Genomic DNA, 15,938 nt, shown 5'->3' with positions numbered 1-15,938 from the left:
CCGCAATGGGTACCTCAACCTTAACAAACACCGCCGACAAAAAGTGGGGTGAGAAGGGAGCATGCTGGGGGCCCTAGTATGGGCCCTCTTTTCTTCCATCCGACATAGTCAGCAGCTGCTGCTGACTAAACAGTGGAGCTATGCGTGTATGTGTGCCTCCTTCGCACAAAGCATGAAAACTGAGGAGCCCGTGATCCCACGGGAGGGTGTATAGCCAGAAGGGGAGGGGCCTTACACTTTTAAGTGTAATACTTTGTGTGGCCTCCGGAGGCAGTAGCTATACACCCAATTGTCTGGGTCTCCCAATTAGGAGCGACAAAGAAATGATTTGTAGGCAGATTTGAGACAAAACTGCACCAAACAAAAACGCATAAAAAACGCAATAAAAATGGACTGTGTGCACACAGCTTTCCACTAACCACCAGATGTCAGGGTACAATAGGGTTCCATCAACAGTTATGTGATGGGTATGTCCAGTTTTTACCTAGTCACATATACAAAATAGTTGTCTAACCAATCAGAGATCGACTAAACAGCTATCCCCCATAACCAGCTCCATGTGCATGTGTATAGTACAGGTGAGGCGAAGACAAGCTGCCGATAGCCATCTGACAGTGTTATTGCCAAGTATAGCAATTTATAAGTTCCAGTAACATTAGCCATGAAAGGTCTGTTGTGTGTACTCTTATACATATGTATGCCTGTTTATACTTTTTATATCGCAGAAATATTCAAAGTCTATGAATGTCAATGCTAGGAAAGCTCAAGATTTTCCCAAGACTGAAAGTTATCCCCAATCCTTTTGATAGGGTATAACTCACTGATTAGTGAGGGTCAGACCAAAAGGCCCCCCCCCCAACAATTCCAAGGACAAGGCTCTGCAAAACTCCATCTGGATGCAACAGAGGTCAAATGTGCACCTCCGCAGAGCTTGGTCATTTCCGAAAGTCACAGACAATGACAAGGTGCTTCCAGGGGTTTTCCCATGAACAAAGTACATTTTAATCAATAGATCTTGGAATAATAAGTTACATAATTAGATGTGTTAAAAAAACAAAATGTTCCTGTGCTGATATTATCTTGTAAATGTGTCTCTGCAATGTATTGTGTAATGGCCGTGTCTGACCATAAAGGAGCATGGTCTGATCATACCACATCTCCTGAGCGGAGAAGGATGCAAAATAGTATAAAGACACTACAGCACAGGATCATGGCTGATTCTTTTTGTGAGGCAAAACATTTCCCTGACAATTTTAAACAGTGCATTACCTCACAAAAATCATCTGCAAGTGCCTGTAGTGTCATCTGTATAGTCTCTTTTGCGTCCTCCCCTTCCCCAGGAGCTGTGGTATGATCAGACCATGTCCCTGTACGGTCAGACACGGCCATTACACAGCACATAGCAGGGGCACATATATAAGATTATCTCAGCACAGCTACGTTTTGTTTTTTTCTAACACATCCAATTGTAGAAATTATTATGATTCATAAGTCTACTGATTAATATGCATTTTGTTGGTGGGACACCTTCTGCTCCATTTTCGACAAGCCTCTGCTTTGGTGAGATCCTAAATAGTGAATACAATAACCTTTGAACTTAGAAAAACCCCTTCATGACACATTCTGGCATTGAGTAATTTCATGATTTATCAATATTTTTTGAAATTCTTAAACTGCTTTTTCCCAGAAAGGCTCCCTCTACAGGCAGGAGTAATGTGTGGCCACCATACCCTCAGGCAGATATTTTCATATTCCCTAATGATACTCTTGAAGCACAGCATACGTTACCAATGGCTGAAGTAGTTATCTCATCTGGATAAATGCTATATCTTAAAGATAATTGCCAATAATCAGCTGATCACAAGTGCATCACCCCAGCAATGATCGATCCACCAGGAGAAAGCTAGGGCAGCTGTAATATATAGTATCACATGGCACCTATATAAACGTATGGGCAAACCTGACATGGTGGCACTAAGGAAAGCCCTCTTTAGGGCATCTCTGCTCTCTGTCCATAAAGCTAGCGTTATAATTAATCAACAGATAATACTTTCTAAATAACATAAATTACCAATCCTCTCTCCTCTCTGCAAGGCAAGCAGTCGTTGTTTCTCGGGAGGAACATAATCTCCTTCTTTCTCCTCAACAAAGGGTGAAAGATGTGGCGGCAGCAGCACACCTGGAAAGTAATCTTCTACAGGAAGGCGCAAATGGGCGTTCACACTGTCAAACACCCACTGTGGTTGTACATAATATCTGGAGATCAAAGAACAAACAACATTTTACTTGCCTATTGTTCCATGTAAGTTACATTTTCTAGAACCAAAGAAAAACAAACAAAAAAACTACCATCGAAACTGACTTGAATGTGTTCCCGTCCGGCAGGCACACAAGCCAAGAACTTACTTGGTTTACTTTGTATCATAACACAAGATAAAGAACCTATCTGCCATTATTACTTTATACATGCAAGCACCGATACTGAAATCAGGTGATGTAAAACGTTGGAAAGCAAACATATTTAGGTTAAGTGCACACTTATCCTAGTACCTTAGGCCCGTTTCACACATCCGGCATTTCGCCGGATCCGGCACACTCTAGTACAATGGCTTCGCAGCAACCTCCGGTCACATGCTGTCATGTGACTGGAGCATGTGACCGGAGCTTGCCCCGATGCCATTGTACAGTATTACACTGTACTGGAGTGTGCCGGATCCGGCGAAATGCTGGATGTGTGAAACAGGCCCAATAATACCTTAGCTGAACATAAATGCTAGAAAAGGCTCCACGTTTCTACAGGTCCAGTTCATCAAGTAGAGGCTAAAACAGTAGGTTTCTTCATACCGTTAATTTAACTGAACAAGAGGGGGCAGGGTGATAGAGTACACAGCGCAGTATACTTTTTTTTTTCCGTCCTTTTACAATCTGGCCCTATGGTGGGCTGTAGTGGCACAGACATGATGCTTGATATCTGGCAACACTAGGGACCCATTATTTACTTCCCTTCACTGAAGCCTGTTTGTGACCTTCCCAAAAGAGCGCCCTTTAGTGTGAAATCCGAAGGGTCAATTTATGTGGTACAAACGTTACATATTCTTCTTCCAATCCCAGTGATTCTGAGACTGTTCTTTCTCGTGACTTTGTACTTCATGATGGCGTTAAATTTCGGTTGGTAAGATTTACCTTTATTTATAAAAACATGGGATTATGGGGTAAAATTTTAGCAAACTTTTTTTAAGAAGACTGAAAAGACAAAAAGGCGCTAATAGGGTACCGTACTAACGTTACAAATGTTTGTAGGAAATATCAGATGTGCTCACCTGAAAATAGTCACAACTGCTATTGAAAGTGTGTAGGTTACGGCTGAAGCAGGCACCACGAGGAGCTGGAGTCAAAAGATGAAATAGAAGTGGACTCCCGCGCTGTCGTAAGAAAATGATCAGCAGTAATGGTTAAAACATCATTTTATGTCGTAAGAAGATGGTCAGCAGTGGAAATCACGTTTTAACCATGACTGCTGACCATTATCTAACGAAAGCGCGGGAGTCCACTTCTATTTCATCTTTTGAAGAAATTTTTTTTGCAATTTTTAAATTTCCAAATTTTTGTTATTCCAAGCAAAAATAATCAACAAATAACATTTCTCATATGTCTACTATACAGCTGCATCATTTTGAAACGTCCCTTCTATTTTGGCTAGGGTTTTGGAAAGGTTAAAAGTTTTGCAGCAATTTTAAACTTTTTTTGTAGCTTTTAGCCCTATTTAGCATTGAATGGCCTCTAGGTCAGAAAAGTCCCCAAAGTGATGATATTTTAAGCCAAATATAGACAGACCGTGTGGCATGTATGTGTTTTATCCGTTTTTTTCCCCAAGGATACAACATGTACCCATTACAGTCTATGGTGCTAATCACATGTCCATTTTTTACGGTATCACAGATGACAAGGGATCTGTGAAAAACATGGACAGAGCATGGACAGAATCTGTGTGCTGTCAGTATTTACCAATGCAAAGGATAGGAGAAGCGCTGATACTTATTTATTCATCTATCCATCTGTGATAAACACTGATGATGACACTAGTGACACTTTTGTTTTCACATACTTTTTAAAACATGAACATGTGAAAGACATTAAAATCCACCCCTAAAAGTATTCACAACCTGATATAGGAAGTTTATTAATCCTTCAGTTGTTTCACAGGAATTAATGCAAAAAGGAATATAAAAAATGAAAAATGCTAAAAAAACATTTTAGTCAATAGAATGTAATTTTTCCCTCAAATTTAAATTTTTGCAATCTACTAAAAAATGTGTTACACAATTTCTACTGAATGTGGCCATATCCTACATGGAGTTGGAACCTGTTTGGGCACACATCATGGAATTGAAAGGAGGGAGCACAATTTCACTTTTTGAGTGCAATTTTAGCTGAAATAGATAGATAGCGCCCCTGAGGTGCCAAAACAACAGAAGCCCCCACAGGTGACTCCATTTTGGAAGTTACACACTGTAACCGCGTGTCCCTCTGCCGCCTGTGCTCATGGTGTAATAGTCGGTCCCTCCTTGACTGTCCTGTATGCACTACTTCGGGTGGGAGATTGTTTGTTCTTCTCAGCAAGGGACTCATCCAATGCACAACTTGGTAGACAGAATAGAGCCAGGACATCTAGAATCCCTTCATGTATCAAATGTCCAGGGGGAGGTGGGCCCTTCTGTCCCCCTAAGGGGCTGATCCCAGGAGAAGAGAACAATGAGACCCATGTTAGTCAGTTAGTTGGATCTCAGCTGGAGAAGGACTAGGATCTATAGCTGAGGCTAGATTCTAGTGCCTGTGTATGGACTGTTACAGATTGGAGATCTTTGGCCACGTGGGATTGTGTTTTGTTGTTCACCCTGTTGGGCTCAAGGAACTCCTACAAGGACCATTGCCATATCTTCCCTGGCGGGAGGCGCCCCCAGATCTGTTTTGTTGTGGACTCCTTGCAGGCTTTAAGGATTTATATTCACGTTTGGGGCTTTATTTTTGTGGTTCCAATAAAGCCCTTTGGATTGTTCCTCATCCTGGCGTCCCTTACTGCTCTGTCGCATACTCCATCACACACACTCCTCTGGGAATTTATCTAGGGGTGTGGTGATTCACATGCGCAACACAAAAAAAAAAAAACATTGGGATGTGAAAATTAAAAGTTATGTTTTTTCCCCATTAAAATAATTCCTTAGAATCACATTTTTTTATTTTCACAAAGGGCTACTAAAAAAATAAATAAAAATAAAGTGAGGGTAAAGTGAAAATTGCAAAAATATTCAATTTTAGTGCCTGATTCATAACCCCCAGCTTGTGCCTCTGGAGACATCCACCTGATAAATTGTTAAACGAGGCATCCATGACTTAACAATTGATGCCCAATCAATATGAGATTGGGGGGAATCGGATATCCCCAACAATCAGTTAAAAGCAGCTCTTGCAGAGGCCAGAACATTGATTTGTGGCCACTACCGAGTACTTTAGAAAAATCACTTCAATGGGAGATGGTACCCGCAGACGAGTAAGGCGCCTCAGGCAATATACAGAGCTGCTGGGTTCCACCTGTACATCATTTAGCTCCAGTCACTGCTGGAGCAGTTTTCAGCAGATCAGCAGGTGTCGAACCAGATTGCATATTGATTACCAGAACAGCCAATAGGTTATCAATGATTACATCCTGGAGAATTCAGTAAGTGAGTTCTCTTCTCTGTTGCAATGTCATACATGTAAAAGGTTAACTGTGTTTAGGTTTGGGTACACTGCTCAGAAGGGGTAGCCATTTGGCTTTGGGAAGGTGGATTATTTTGGGGAGAGGGGTTTCGAGCTATGTCATTTTTCCAGCAATTTAACCACTATCTGAGCAGAAACTCTCCAAATCCTTCCCAAAAAAAGAGAATTTTGTTACTTACCGTAAATTCTTTTTCTTATAGTTCCGTATTGGGAGACCCAGACCATGGGTGTTTAGCTTCTGCCTCCGGAGGACACACAAAGTACTACACTTAAAAGTGTAGCTCCTCCCTCTGAGCTTATACACCCCCTGGTAGCCAGTCCTAGCCAGTTTAGTGCAAAAGCTGAAGGAGAATAGCCACCCACAAGTAGAACCGAGTAAGAAGCGGAACAACCGGAGACTCTGTCCACGACAACAGCCGGTGATAACACACGGAACAAGAAAATTGCCAACAGGCAGCAGGGAGGGTGCTGGGTCTCCCATGTCGGAACTATAAGAAAAAGAATTTACGGTAAGTAACAAAATTCTCTTTTTCTTTATTGTTCCTTTGGGAGACCGAGACCATGGGACGTTCCACAGCGGTCCCTGGGTGGGAATAAACAGAAAAAACTAAGAAGTAGGCGGAGCCTAACTTCACAAGTGGGCGACAGCCGCCTGAAGGATGCGTCTGCCCAAGCTCGCATCTGCCGAAGCATGAGCATGCACTTGGTAGTGCTTCGAAAAGGTATGCAGGCTAGTCCAAGTGGCAGCCTGACAGACTTGTTGAGCCGTAGCCTGGTGCCTAAAAGCCCAAGAGGCACCGACAGCTCTGGTCGAATGTGCTTTGATCCCCGGCGGGGGAGGCACCCGAGTACTCTGGTAGGCGTCCGAAATGGTCGATCTAATCCAACGGGCCAAGGTCGGCTTAGAAGCAGAGAGACCCTTGCGCCGCCCTGTGGTTAGCACAAAAAGAGAGGTGCACCGCCTAAGCACAGCGGTGCGAGCCACATAAATCCGGAGAGCACGCACCAGATCTAGAGTATGCAGCGCTTTCTCAAAGCGATGAACAGGGGCCGGACAGAAGGAAGGCAAGGAAATATCCTGGTTAAGGTGGAAGGGAGAGACCACCTTAGGAAGAAAGTCCGGGGTCGGACGGAGAACTACTTTGTCTTGGTGAAAAACCAAAAAAGGTGACTCCGAGGAGAGCGCAGCCAAATCAGAGACTCTCCTGAGAGAAGTTATGGCAACTAGAAAGGCCACCTTTTGAGAAAGACGATACAAAGAAACCTCCCTAAGAGGCTCAAAGGGGGGTTTCTGCAATACCGTGAGGACCAAGTTAAGGTCCCAGGGATCCAAGCGCGGCCGATAAGGCGGAATGATGTGAGACGCACCTTGCATGAAGGTGCGGATTTGAGCCAGCCGGGCGATACGCCGCTGGAACAGCACTGATAGAGCTGAGACTTGTTCCTTGAGAGAGTTAAGGGACAGTCCTAGCTGCAGACCGGACTGTAAAAAAGACAGAAGGGTCGGCAACGAGAATGGCCAATGAGAATGGCCGGAAGAGCGACACCAGGACAGGAAAATTTTCCAAGTCCTGTGATAGATCTTGACGGAGGAAGACTTACGGGCCCGGGTCATAGTGGAGATGACTTCAGGAGGAATACCAGAAGCCGTCAAAATCCAGGACTCAAGAGCCACGCCGTCAATTTGAGTGCCGCAGAATTCGGGCGGAAAAACGGACCTTGCGAGAGCAGGTCTGGACGGTCCGGAAGATGCCACGGTATCTCCACGGACAGTTGGAGCAGGTCCGGATACCAAGCTCGCCTGGGCCAGTCCGGTGCAATGAGGATGACTCGACGGCCCTCCATTCTGATCTTGCGCAGGACTCTGGGCAAGAGAGCTAGAGGGGGAAACACGTAGGACAGACGAAACTGGGACCAGTCTTGAACCAGAGCGTCCGCGGCGAAGGCCTGAGGATCGTGGGAGCGAGCCACGTAAACCGGAACCTTGTTGTTGTGACGGGATGCCATTAGGTCCACGTCCGGAGTGCCCCATCTGCGGCAGATTGACTGAAACACTGCCGGGTGCAGGGACCACTCGCCACCGTCCACGGATTGACGGCTGAGATAATCTGCCTCCCAGTTTTCTATGCCAGGGATGTGGACTGCGGATATGGTGGACTTGGAGTCCTCCGCCCATTGAAGGATGCGTTGGACCTCCAACATTGCCAGGCGGCTGCGTGTCCCGCCTTGGTGATTGATGTAGGCAACCGCTGTCGCGTTGTCTGACTGGACTCGAATGTGCCTGCCCGCCAACAGGTGGTGAAAGGCTAGGAGAGCTAGAAGCACAGCTCTGGTTTCCAGCACATTGATTGAAAGGGCTGACTCGGACGGAGTCCAAGTGCCCTGAGCTCTGTGGTGGAGATGTACCGCTCCCCAGCCGGATAGGCTGGCATCCGTGGTGAGAATCACCCAGGACGGAGCCAGGAAGGAGTGCCCTTGGTACAGGGAGAGGGGTCGAAGCCACCACTGAAGAGAGCTCCTGGTCCGTGGCGACAGAGCCACTAACCTCTGTAAGGAGGAAGGCCGCTTGTCCCAACAGCGGAGGATGTCCAGCTGCAGAGGACGCAGATGGAACTGGGCAAAGGGAACCGCCTCCATGGAAGCCACCATTTGACCCAGCACCTGCATCAGGCGCCTGAGGGAATAACGGCGGGGCCTAAGGAGAGAGCGCATCGCTAGCCGGAGAGGTGATTAAGGGCAATTTCACAAGTGCCGGCAAAGTCTCGAACTGCATCCCTAGGTACGTGAGACTCTGAGTCGGAGTCAGAGTGGATTTGTGAAGATTGACAATCCACCCGAATTGGGCTAGGGTGGCGAGAGAGCGAAACACTCCGCTGACAGTCTGCGCTGGATGGACCCTTGACCAGAAGGTCGTCCAGGTAAGGGAGCACTGCCAACCCCTGGAGATGCAGGACCGCAATCACTGCCGCCATGACCTTGGTGAATACCCGAGGGGCCGTGGCTAACCCGAAGGGGAGAGCCACGAATTGGAAATGATCCTCTCCTATCGGATAACGTAACCAACGCTGATGTGACACTGTGATTGGCACATGTAGGATAGGCATCTCTGATGTCGATGGACGCCAGGAACTCCCCTTGGGTCATAGAGGCAATGACTGATCGCAGGGACTCCATGCGAAAATGCCGCACCCGAACATGCTTGTTGAGAAGCTTGAGATCCAGGATGGGCCGGAAGGTACCGTCCTTTTTTGGAACTAGGAAAAGATTGGAGTAAAAACCTCTGAACCGTTCCTGAGCGGGAACTGGGACAATCACTCCGTTTGCCTGCAAGGACGCCACGGCCTGCGAGAAGGCGGCGGCCTTGGAGCAGGGGGGAGTTGAGAGAAAAAAAATCTGTTTGGAGGGCTGGAAGAGAATTCTATCCTGTAGCCGTGAGATATGATGTCTCTCACCCACTGATCGGAGACTTGCTTTAACCAAGCGTCGCCAAAGTGGGAGAGCCTGCCACTGACTAAGGACGTGGTTGGAGCGGGCCGAGAGTCATGAGAAAGCTGCCTTAGTGGCAGAACCTCCTGCGGTCTTCTGCGGACGCGCTTTTGGGCGCCAGTTGGATTTCTGATCCTTGGCTGAGTTAGCGGACGAGGCGGAAGGCTTAGAGGATGACCAGTTGGAGGAACGAAAGGAACGAAACCTCGATTGATTCCTACCCTGGGCGGGTTTCCTGGTCTTGGTTTGTGGCATGGAAGTACTCTTCCCGCCAGTAGCTTCTTTAATGATTTCATCCAGCTGTTCACCAAACAGCCATGAACCAGCAAAAGGGAGCCCAGCAAGAAACTTCTTGGAAGAAGCATCTGCCTTCCACTCTCGAAGCCACAAAATCCTGCGGATAACAAGAGAATTAGCTGAAGCCACCGCAGTGCGGTGAGCAGCCTCTAGCATGGCAGACATGGCATAAGATGAAAAAGCTGAAGCCTGAGCAGTTAAGGTAACCATCTCAGGCATAGATTCCTTGGTGAGGGAATGAATCTCCTCTAGAGAAGCAGAGATGGCTTTGAGAGCCCACACTGCTGCAAAAGTCGGGGAAAACGCGGCCCCCGCAGCTTCATACACAGATTTGGCCAGAAGGTCAATCTGACGGTTAGTGGAATCCTTAAGTGAGGTGCCGTCAGCCACCGACACAACGGTCCGGGCCGAGAGCCTAGACACTGGGGGGTCTACCTTTGGGGAGTGAGACCACTCCTTGACCACCTCAGGTGGAAATGGAAACCGGTCATCAGAACCACGCTTTGGAAAGCGTTTGTCAGGGCAGGCCCTGGGTTTGGTCACAGCGGTCTGAAAACTGGAGTGGTTAAAGAACACACTCTTCACTCTCTTAGGCGAGGTCAACTGATGTTTTTCTGCCAAAGAGAGTTGCTCCTCTGACACTGGCGGATTGAGATCCAGCACAGAATTAATAGAAGCAATCAAATCACTAAGTCACCCTCAGAGAAATCGATGGGATACATAGCCTCCGAGCCCCCAGTGAGGACATCCTCCTCATCTTGAGAGTCAGCTCTTGAGACAGAGCCGTGGGATGGGGAGGGGGAGGAAACCCTGCGCCTTCTCTTAGAAGGACGGGGTCTGGGATCAGATGATGAATCCTCCGTGAGCTCTGATGGACGGAGGTCAGAGGATAGGAGTCCTCTGTCAAGAGTATTAGAGGCACCCTGTGAGGGGGGCTGATGCATATTCATCAAAGTCCTGGACAAAAGTCCCATGGACTCAGCAAATGACTGGGATATGGACCTAGAAAAGGACTCTACCCAGGCCGGGGGTTCAGTCACAGGTGCAGCAGCAGCAGCCTGAGAGACCACTGTGGGTGAGACTCCAGGCTGTGGCACCGCCAAGTTAGAGCAACCATCACAGTGTGGATAAATGCTCGGCTCAGGCAGCAGGAGCTTACATGCAGTGCATGCAGCATAAAGCTTTGGAGCCTTGCTCCTTGTGTGAGACATGCTGCTGGAGTGGGGGCTTTGCAGAGAATGAACCCCAGGGAGAATATACAGAGGTCCACAACCTGAGACCGGCTGTGGCTTACCAGACCGCTGAGCGCGGTGTTGTGTGCCCTCCAGATCCCGAAGTCCGGTCCCCCAGTGCGCAGCACCTCAGCAGAGATGCAGAAAGCAGGATGTCCCAGAGCAGAGTGAACTCTGCCTGAGAAATGGGGCTTTCCTATAAAAGAGCGGGAACTGGAGGGCTAGAGAGACCTGCAGGGAAGGAGGGACGCCCCAGCAGTGGGGAGTGTCCCTCCCCTGTGTAGAACGGCCGCCGGGAGGAGCCGAACCTGTCCCTCTGCATGAGTGACATGCGAGGGCAGGAAAACGAAACTAGGCCTCCGGCGAAGCCGGGGTCTAAATTTAATCGGCGAGGCCGACAAGCAGGCACCATCGGCGCGGTTCTCTGGCAAAAGCTGGAGAACCCGCCGGAAAAGTTAAAAACAATCACATACAGCATACTCTCCCCATACAATAAAGAACCGGGACCCCCAACATAAACGTCTCAGGTACTTAGCTGCTGAGACGCAGGGCCATGTCCCTGGGGATGAGTGCTCCGGTCCAACAGAATCCTCAAGGGGCTGTGGATGGAGACCGGACTCCTGCCAGGCATGGAGACAGTGCTGGCTCCCACTTCAAGCCAGAGCCCAGAAGGGATGGTGAAGGAGCGCGGCATGTAAGGCTTCAGCCTTGTAAATCAACCTTAACAACACCGCCGACACAGTGGGGTGAGAAGGGACATGCCGGGAGTCCAGACATGGACCCGCTTTTCTTCAAACTCTTTCCAAAAGTCAAACAAATCAGATGAGAATGCATGTGTGGATGTATGCCTCCTGACACAAAGCAATAAACTGGCTAGGACTGGCTACGAGGGGGTGTATAAGCTCCGAGGGAGGAGCTACACTTTTAAGTGTAGTACTTTGTGTGTCCTCCGGAGGCAGAAGCTAAACACCCATGGTCTGGGTCTCCCAAAGGAACGATAAAGAAATAGAGTTTTCACAAAGTTTCTGCTCCAAAATCTAAGCAAGAAGATTGTGTGTGCATAAAGCCTGTGAGCTACTATAACATGGAAAATTAGTATTTTTCCATTGACAGATGAGAGATCTTTTTTGTGTGAGGGGTTGACATTTTTATTGGTATTATTTGGGGTATAAAACATTAAATAATTTTTATTCTTTTTTGATAAAAAAAAAATGTATGCAAAATTTAGGGATTGATAACGCTATGGTATAGGTTTGCAATAGTGTACGAGATATAAATTATATTGTTAGATGTTGTAAAACAAAAGTATACATTTGGTACTGCTACTCAATAAGTATACCATAGGCTGCCAAGACAGAAATAATAGTAAGAAAAAAAAGAAAGGTGCAATTGCCATTTCTTTATCCTCCATCAAGAATTAAAGATATTCAAATACCCAAACCCAATATGATAGCAAATGAAAAGAAGGGAATTTTGTTTACTTACCGTAAATTCCTTTTCTTCTAGCTCCAATTGGGAGACCCAGACAATTGGGGTGTATAGCTTCTGCCTCCGGAGGCCACACAAAGTATTACACTTAAAAGTGTAAAGCCCCTCCCCTTCTGCCTATACACCCTCCCGTGCATCACGGGCTCCTCAGTTTTAGTGCAAAAGCAAGAAGGAGGAAAGCTAATAAACTGGTTAAAGTAAATTCAATCCGAAGAATTATCGGAGAACTGAAACCCTTCAACATGAACAACATGTGTACACGAAAAAACAACAGCCCGAAGAGAACAGGGCGGGTGCTGGGTCTCCCAATTGGAGCTAGAAGAAAAGGAATTTACGGTAAGTAAATAAAATTCCCTTCTTCTTTGTCGCTCCATTGGGAGACCCAGACAATTGGGACGTCCAAAAGCAGTCCCTGGGTGGGTAAAATAATACCTCGTAATAGAGCCATAAAACGGCCCTTTCCTACAGGTGGGCAACCGCCGCCTGAAGGACTCGTCTACCTAGGCTGGCATCCGCCGAAGCATAGGTATGCACCTGATAGTGTTTGGTGAAAGTGTGCAGGCTCGACCAGGTAGCCGCCTGGCACACCTGCTGAGCCGTATCCTGGTGGCGCAAAGCCCAGGACGCACCCACGGCTCCGGTAGAATGGGCCTTCAGCCCTGAGGGAACCGGAAGACCAGAAGAACGGTAGGCTTCGAGAATTGTTTCCTTGATCCACCGAGCCAGGGTGGATTTGGAAGCCTGTGATCCCTTACGCTGACCAGCGACAAGGACAAAGAGTGCATCCGAGCGGCGCAGGGGCGCCGTACGGGAAATGTAGATTCTGAGAGCTCTCACCAGATCTAACAAATGCAAATCCCTTTCACATTGATGAACTGGATGAGGACAAAAAGAAGGTAAGGAGATATCCTGATTGAGATGAAAGGTGGATACCACCGTCGGAAAAAAAAATTCCGGAACCGGGCGCAGTACCACCTTGTCCTGGTGAAACACCAGGAAAGGAGCCTTGCATGATAGCGCTGCTAGCTCAGACACTCTCCGAAGTGATGTGACCGCAACTAGGAAGACCACTTTCTGCGAAAGGCGAGAAAGAGAGATATCCTTCAAAGGTTCGAAAGGTGGCTTCTGAAGGGCCATCAGAACCCTGTTTAGATCCCACGGTTCTAACGGCCGCCTGTAAGGAGGGACTATGTGGCAAACCCCCTGCAGGAACGTGTGTACCTGAGGAAGCCTGGCTAGGCGCTTCTGAAAGAACACAGAGAGCGCCGAGACTTGTCCCTTAAGGGAGCCGAGCGACAAACCTTTTTCCAATCCGGATTGAAGGAAGGAAAGAAAAGAGGGCAAGGCAAATGGCCAGGGAGAAACTCCCTGATCAGAGCACCAATACAAGAATATCTTCCACGCCCTGTGGTAGATCTTGGCAGACGTTGGTTTCCTGGCCTGTCTCATAGTGGCAATGACCTCTTGAGATAACCCTGAGGACGCTAGGATCCAGGACTCAATGGCCACACAGTCAGGTTGAGGGCCGCAGAATTCAGATGGAAAAAACGGCCCTTGGGACAGTAAGTCTGGTCGGTCTGGTAGTGCCCACGGTTGGCCCACCGTGAGATGCCACAGATCCGGGTACCACGACCTCCTCGGCCATTCTGGAGCGACGAGAATGGCGCGGCGGCATCTGACCTGATCTTGCGTAACACTCTGAGCAACAGTGCCAGAGGTGGGGAACACATAAGGAAGTTAAAACTGCGACCAATCCTGAACTAAGGCGTCTGCCGCCAGAGCTCTGTGCTCGTGAGACCGTGCCAAGAATGCCGGGACCTTGTTGTTGTGCCGGGACGCCATTAGGTCGACGTCCGGCCTCCCCCAGCAGCAACAGATCTCCTGAAACACGTCCGGGTGAAAGGACCATTCCCCTGCGTCCATGCCCTGGTGACTGAGAAAGACTACTTCCCCGTTTTCTACGCCCGGGATGTGGACTGCGGATTTGGTGGAGGCCGTGGCTTCCACCCACATCAAAATCCGCCGGACTTCCTGGAAGGCTTGCCGATTGCGTGTTCCACCTTGGTGGTTGATGTAAGCCACCGCTGTGGAGTTGTCCGAATGAATTCGGATCTTGCTTGCCTTCCAGCCACTGCCGGAAAGCTTTTAGGACAAGATACACTGCCCTGATCTCCAGAACATTGATCTGAAGGGAGGACTCTTGCTGAGTCCACGTACCCTGAGCCCTGTGGTGGAGAAAAACTGCTCCCCACCCTGACAGACTCGCGTCCGTCGTGACCCCCGCTCAGGATGGGGGTAGGAAGGAATTCCCCTTCGACAATGAAGTGGGAAGAAGCCACCACCGAAGGGAATCTTTGGCTGCCTGAGAGAGGGAGACGTTCCTGTCGAGGGACGTCGACTTCCCATCCCATTTGCGTAGGATGTCCCATTGAAGAGGACGCAGGTGAAACTGCGCGAAAGGGACTGCCTCCATTGCTGCCACCATCTTTCCCAGGAAGTGCATGAGGTGCTTCAGGGTGTGTGACTGACCTTGAAGGAGAGATTGCAACCCTGTCTGCAGTGACCGCTGTTTGTTCAGCGGAAGCATCACCATCGCTGAGAGGGTATGAAACTCCATGCCAAGATATGTCAGCGATTGGGCCGGTGTCAGATTTGACTTTGGAAATTGATGATCCACCCGAAACACTGGAGAGTCTCCAGAGTAGCGTTGAGGCTGTGTTGGCATGCCTCCTGAGAGGGTGCCTTGACAAACAGATCGTCTAAGTAAGGGATCACCGAGTGTCCCTGAAAGTGGAGGACTGCTACTACCGTTGCCATGACCTTGGTGAAAACCCGTGGGGCTGTCGCCAGGCCGAAAGGCAGTGCCACGAACTGAAGGTGTTCGTCCCCTATGGCGAAACGCAGGAAGCGCTGATGCTCTGGTGCAATCTGCACGTGGAGAAAAGCATCTTTGATATCGATCGATGCCAGGAAATCCCCTTGGGACATTGAGGCGATGACGGAGCGGAGGGATTCCATCCGGAATCGCCTGTTTTTTACATGTTTGTTGAGCAGTTTTAGGTCCAGGACCGGACGGAAAGACCCGTCCTTCTTTGGAACCACAAACAAGTTGGAGTAAAAACCGTGACCCGGTTGCTGAAAAGGAACCGGAACCACCACTCCTTCTGCCTTCAGAGTGCCCGCCGCCTGCATGAGAGCATCGGCTCTCACGGGAGGCGGGGATGTTCTGAAGAATCTAATCGGAGGACGAGAGCTGAACTCTATCCTGTAACCGTGAGACAGAATGTCTCTCACCCAACGGTCTTTTACCTGTGGCAGCCAGGAGTCGCAAAAGCGGGAGAGCCTGCCACCGACCGAGGATGCGGCGTGAGGAGGCCGAAAGTCATGAGGAAGCCGCCTTGGTAGCGGTACCTCCGGCGGTCTTTTTAGGACGTGACTTAGACCGCCATGAATCGGAGTTCCTCTGATCCTTCTGAGGTCTTTTGGACGAGGAGAATTGGGACCTGCCCGCGCCCCGAAAGGACCGAAACCTCGACTGTCCCCTCCTCTGTTGGGGTATGTTCGGTTTAGCCTGGGGTAAGGATGTGTCCTTTCCCTTGGATTGTTTTATGATTTCATCCAATCGCTCACCAAACAAGCGGTCGCCAGAAAATGGCAAACTGGTCAAGCACTTTTTGG

The 15,938-nt window shown here is 48.6% G+C and overlaps 1 protein-coding gene across 2 annotated transcripts in view; it reads right to left on the bottom strand.

Annotated features, from left to right (window-relative positions):
- The window catches only part of PES1 (pescadillo ribosomal biogenesis factor 1), a 110,848-nt gene that overhangs the window by 10,836 nt on the left and 84,074 nt on the right, over positions 1–15,938 (bottom strand). For both annotated transcript variants that reach the window (XM_075341501.1, XM_075341506.1), the window contains exon 12: positions 2,072–2,256. In XM_075341501.1, coding sequence (XP_075197616.1) covers positions 2,072–2,256 — 185 coding nt within the window. The remainder of the gene's footprint in view (positions 1–2,071; positions 2,257–15,938) is intronic.

The sequence above is a fragment of the Anomaloglossus baeobatrachus genome, chromosome 1, assembly GCF_048569485.1.
Source record: "Anomaloglossus baeobatrachus isolate aAnoBae1 chromosome 1, aAnoBae1.hap1, whole genome shotgun sequence".
NCBI lineage: Eukaryota > Metazoa > Chordata > Amphibia > Anura > Aromobatidae > Anomaloglossus > Anomaloglossus baeobatrachus.
Note: the sequence above shows the minus strand (reverse complement) of the source record. Positions and strands in the feature narration are given on the sequence as shown.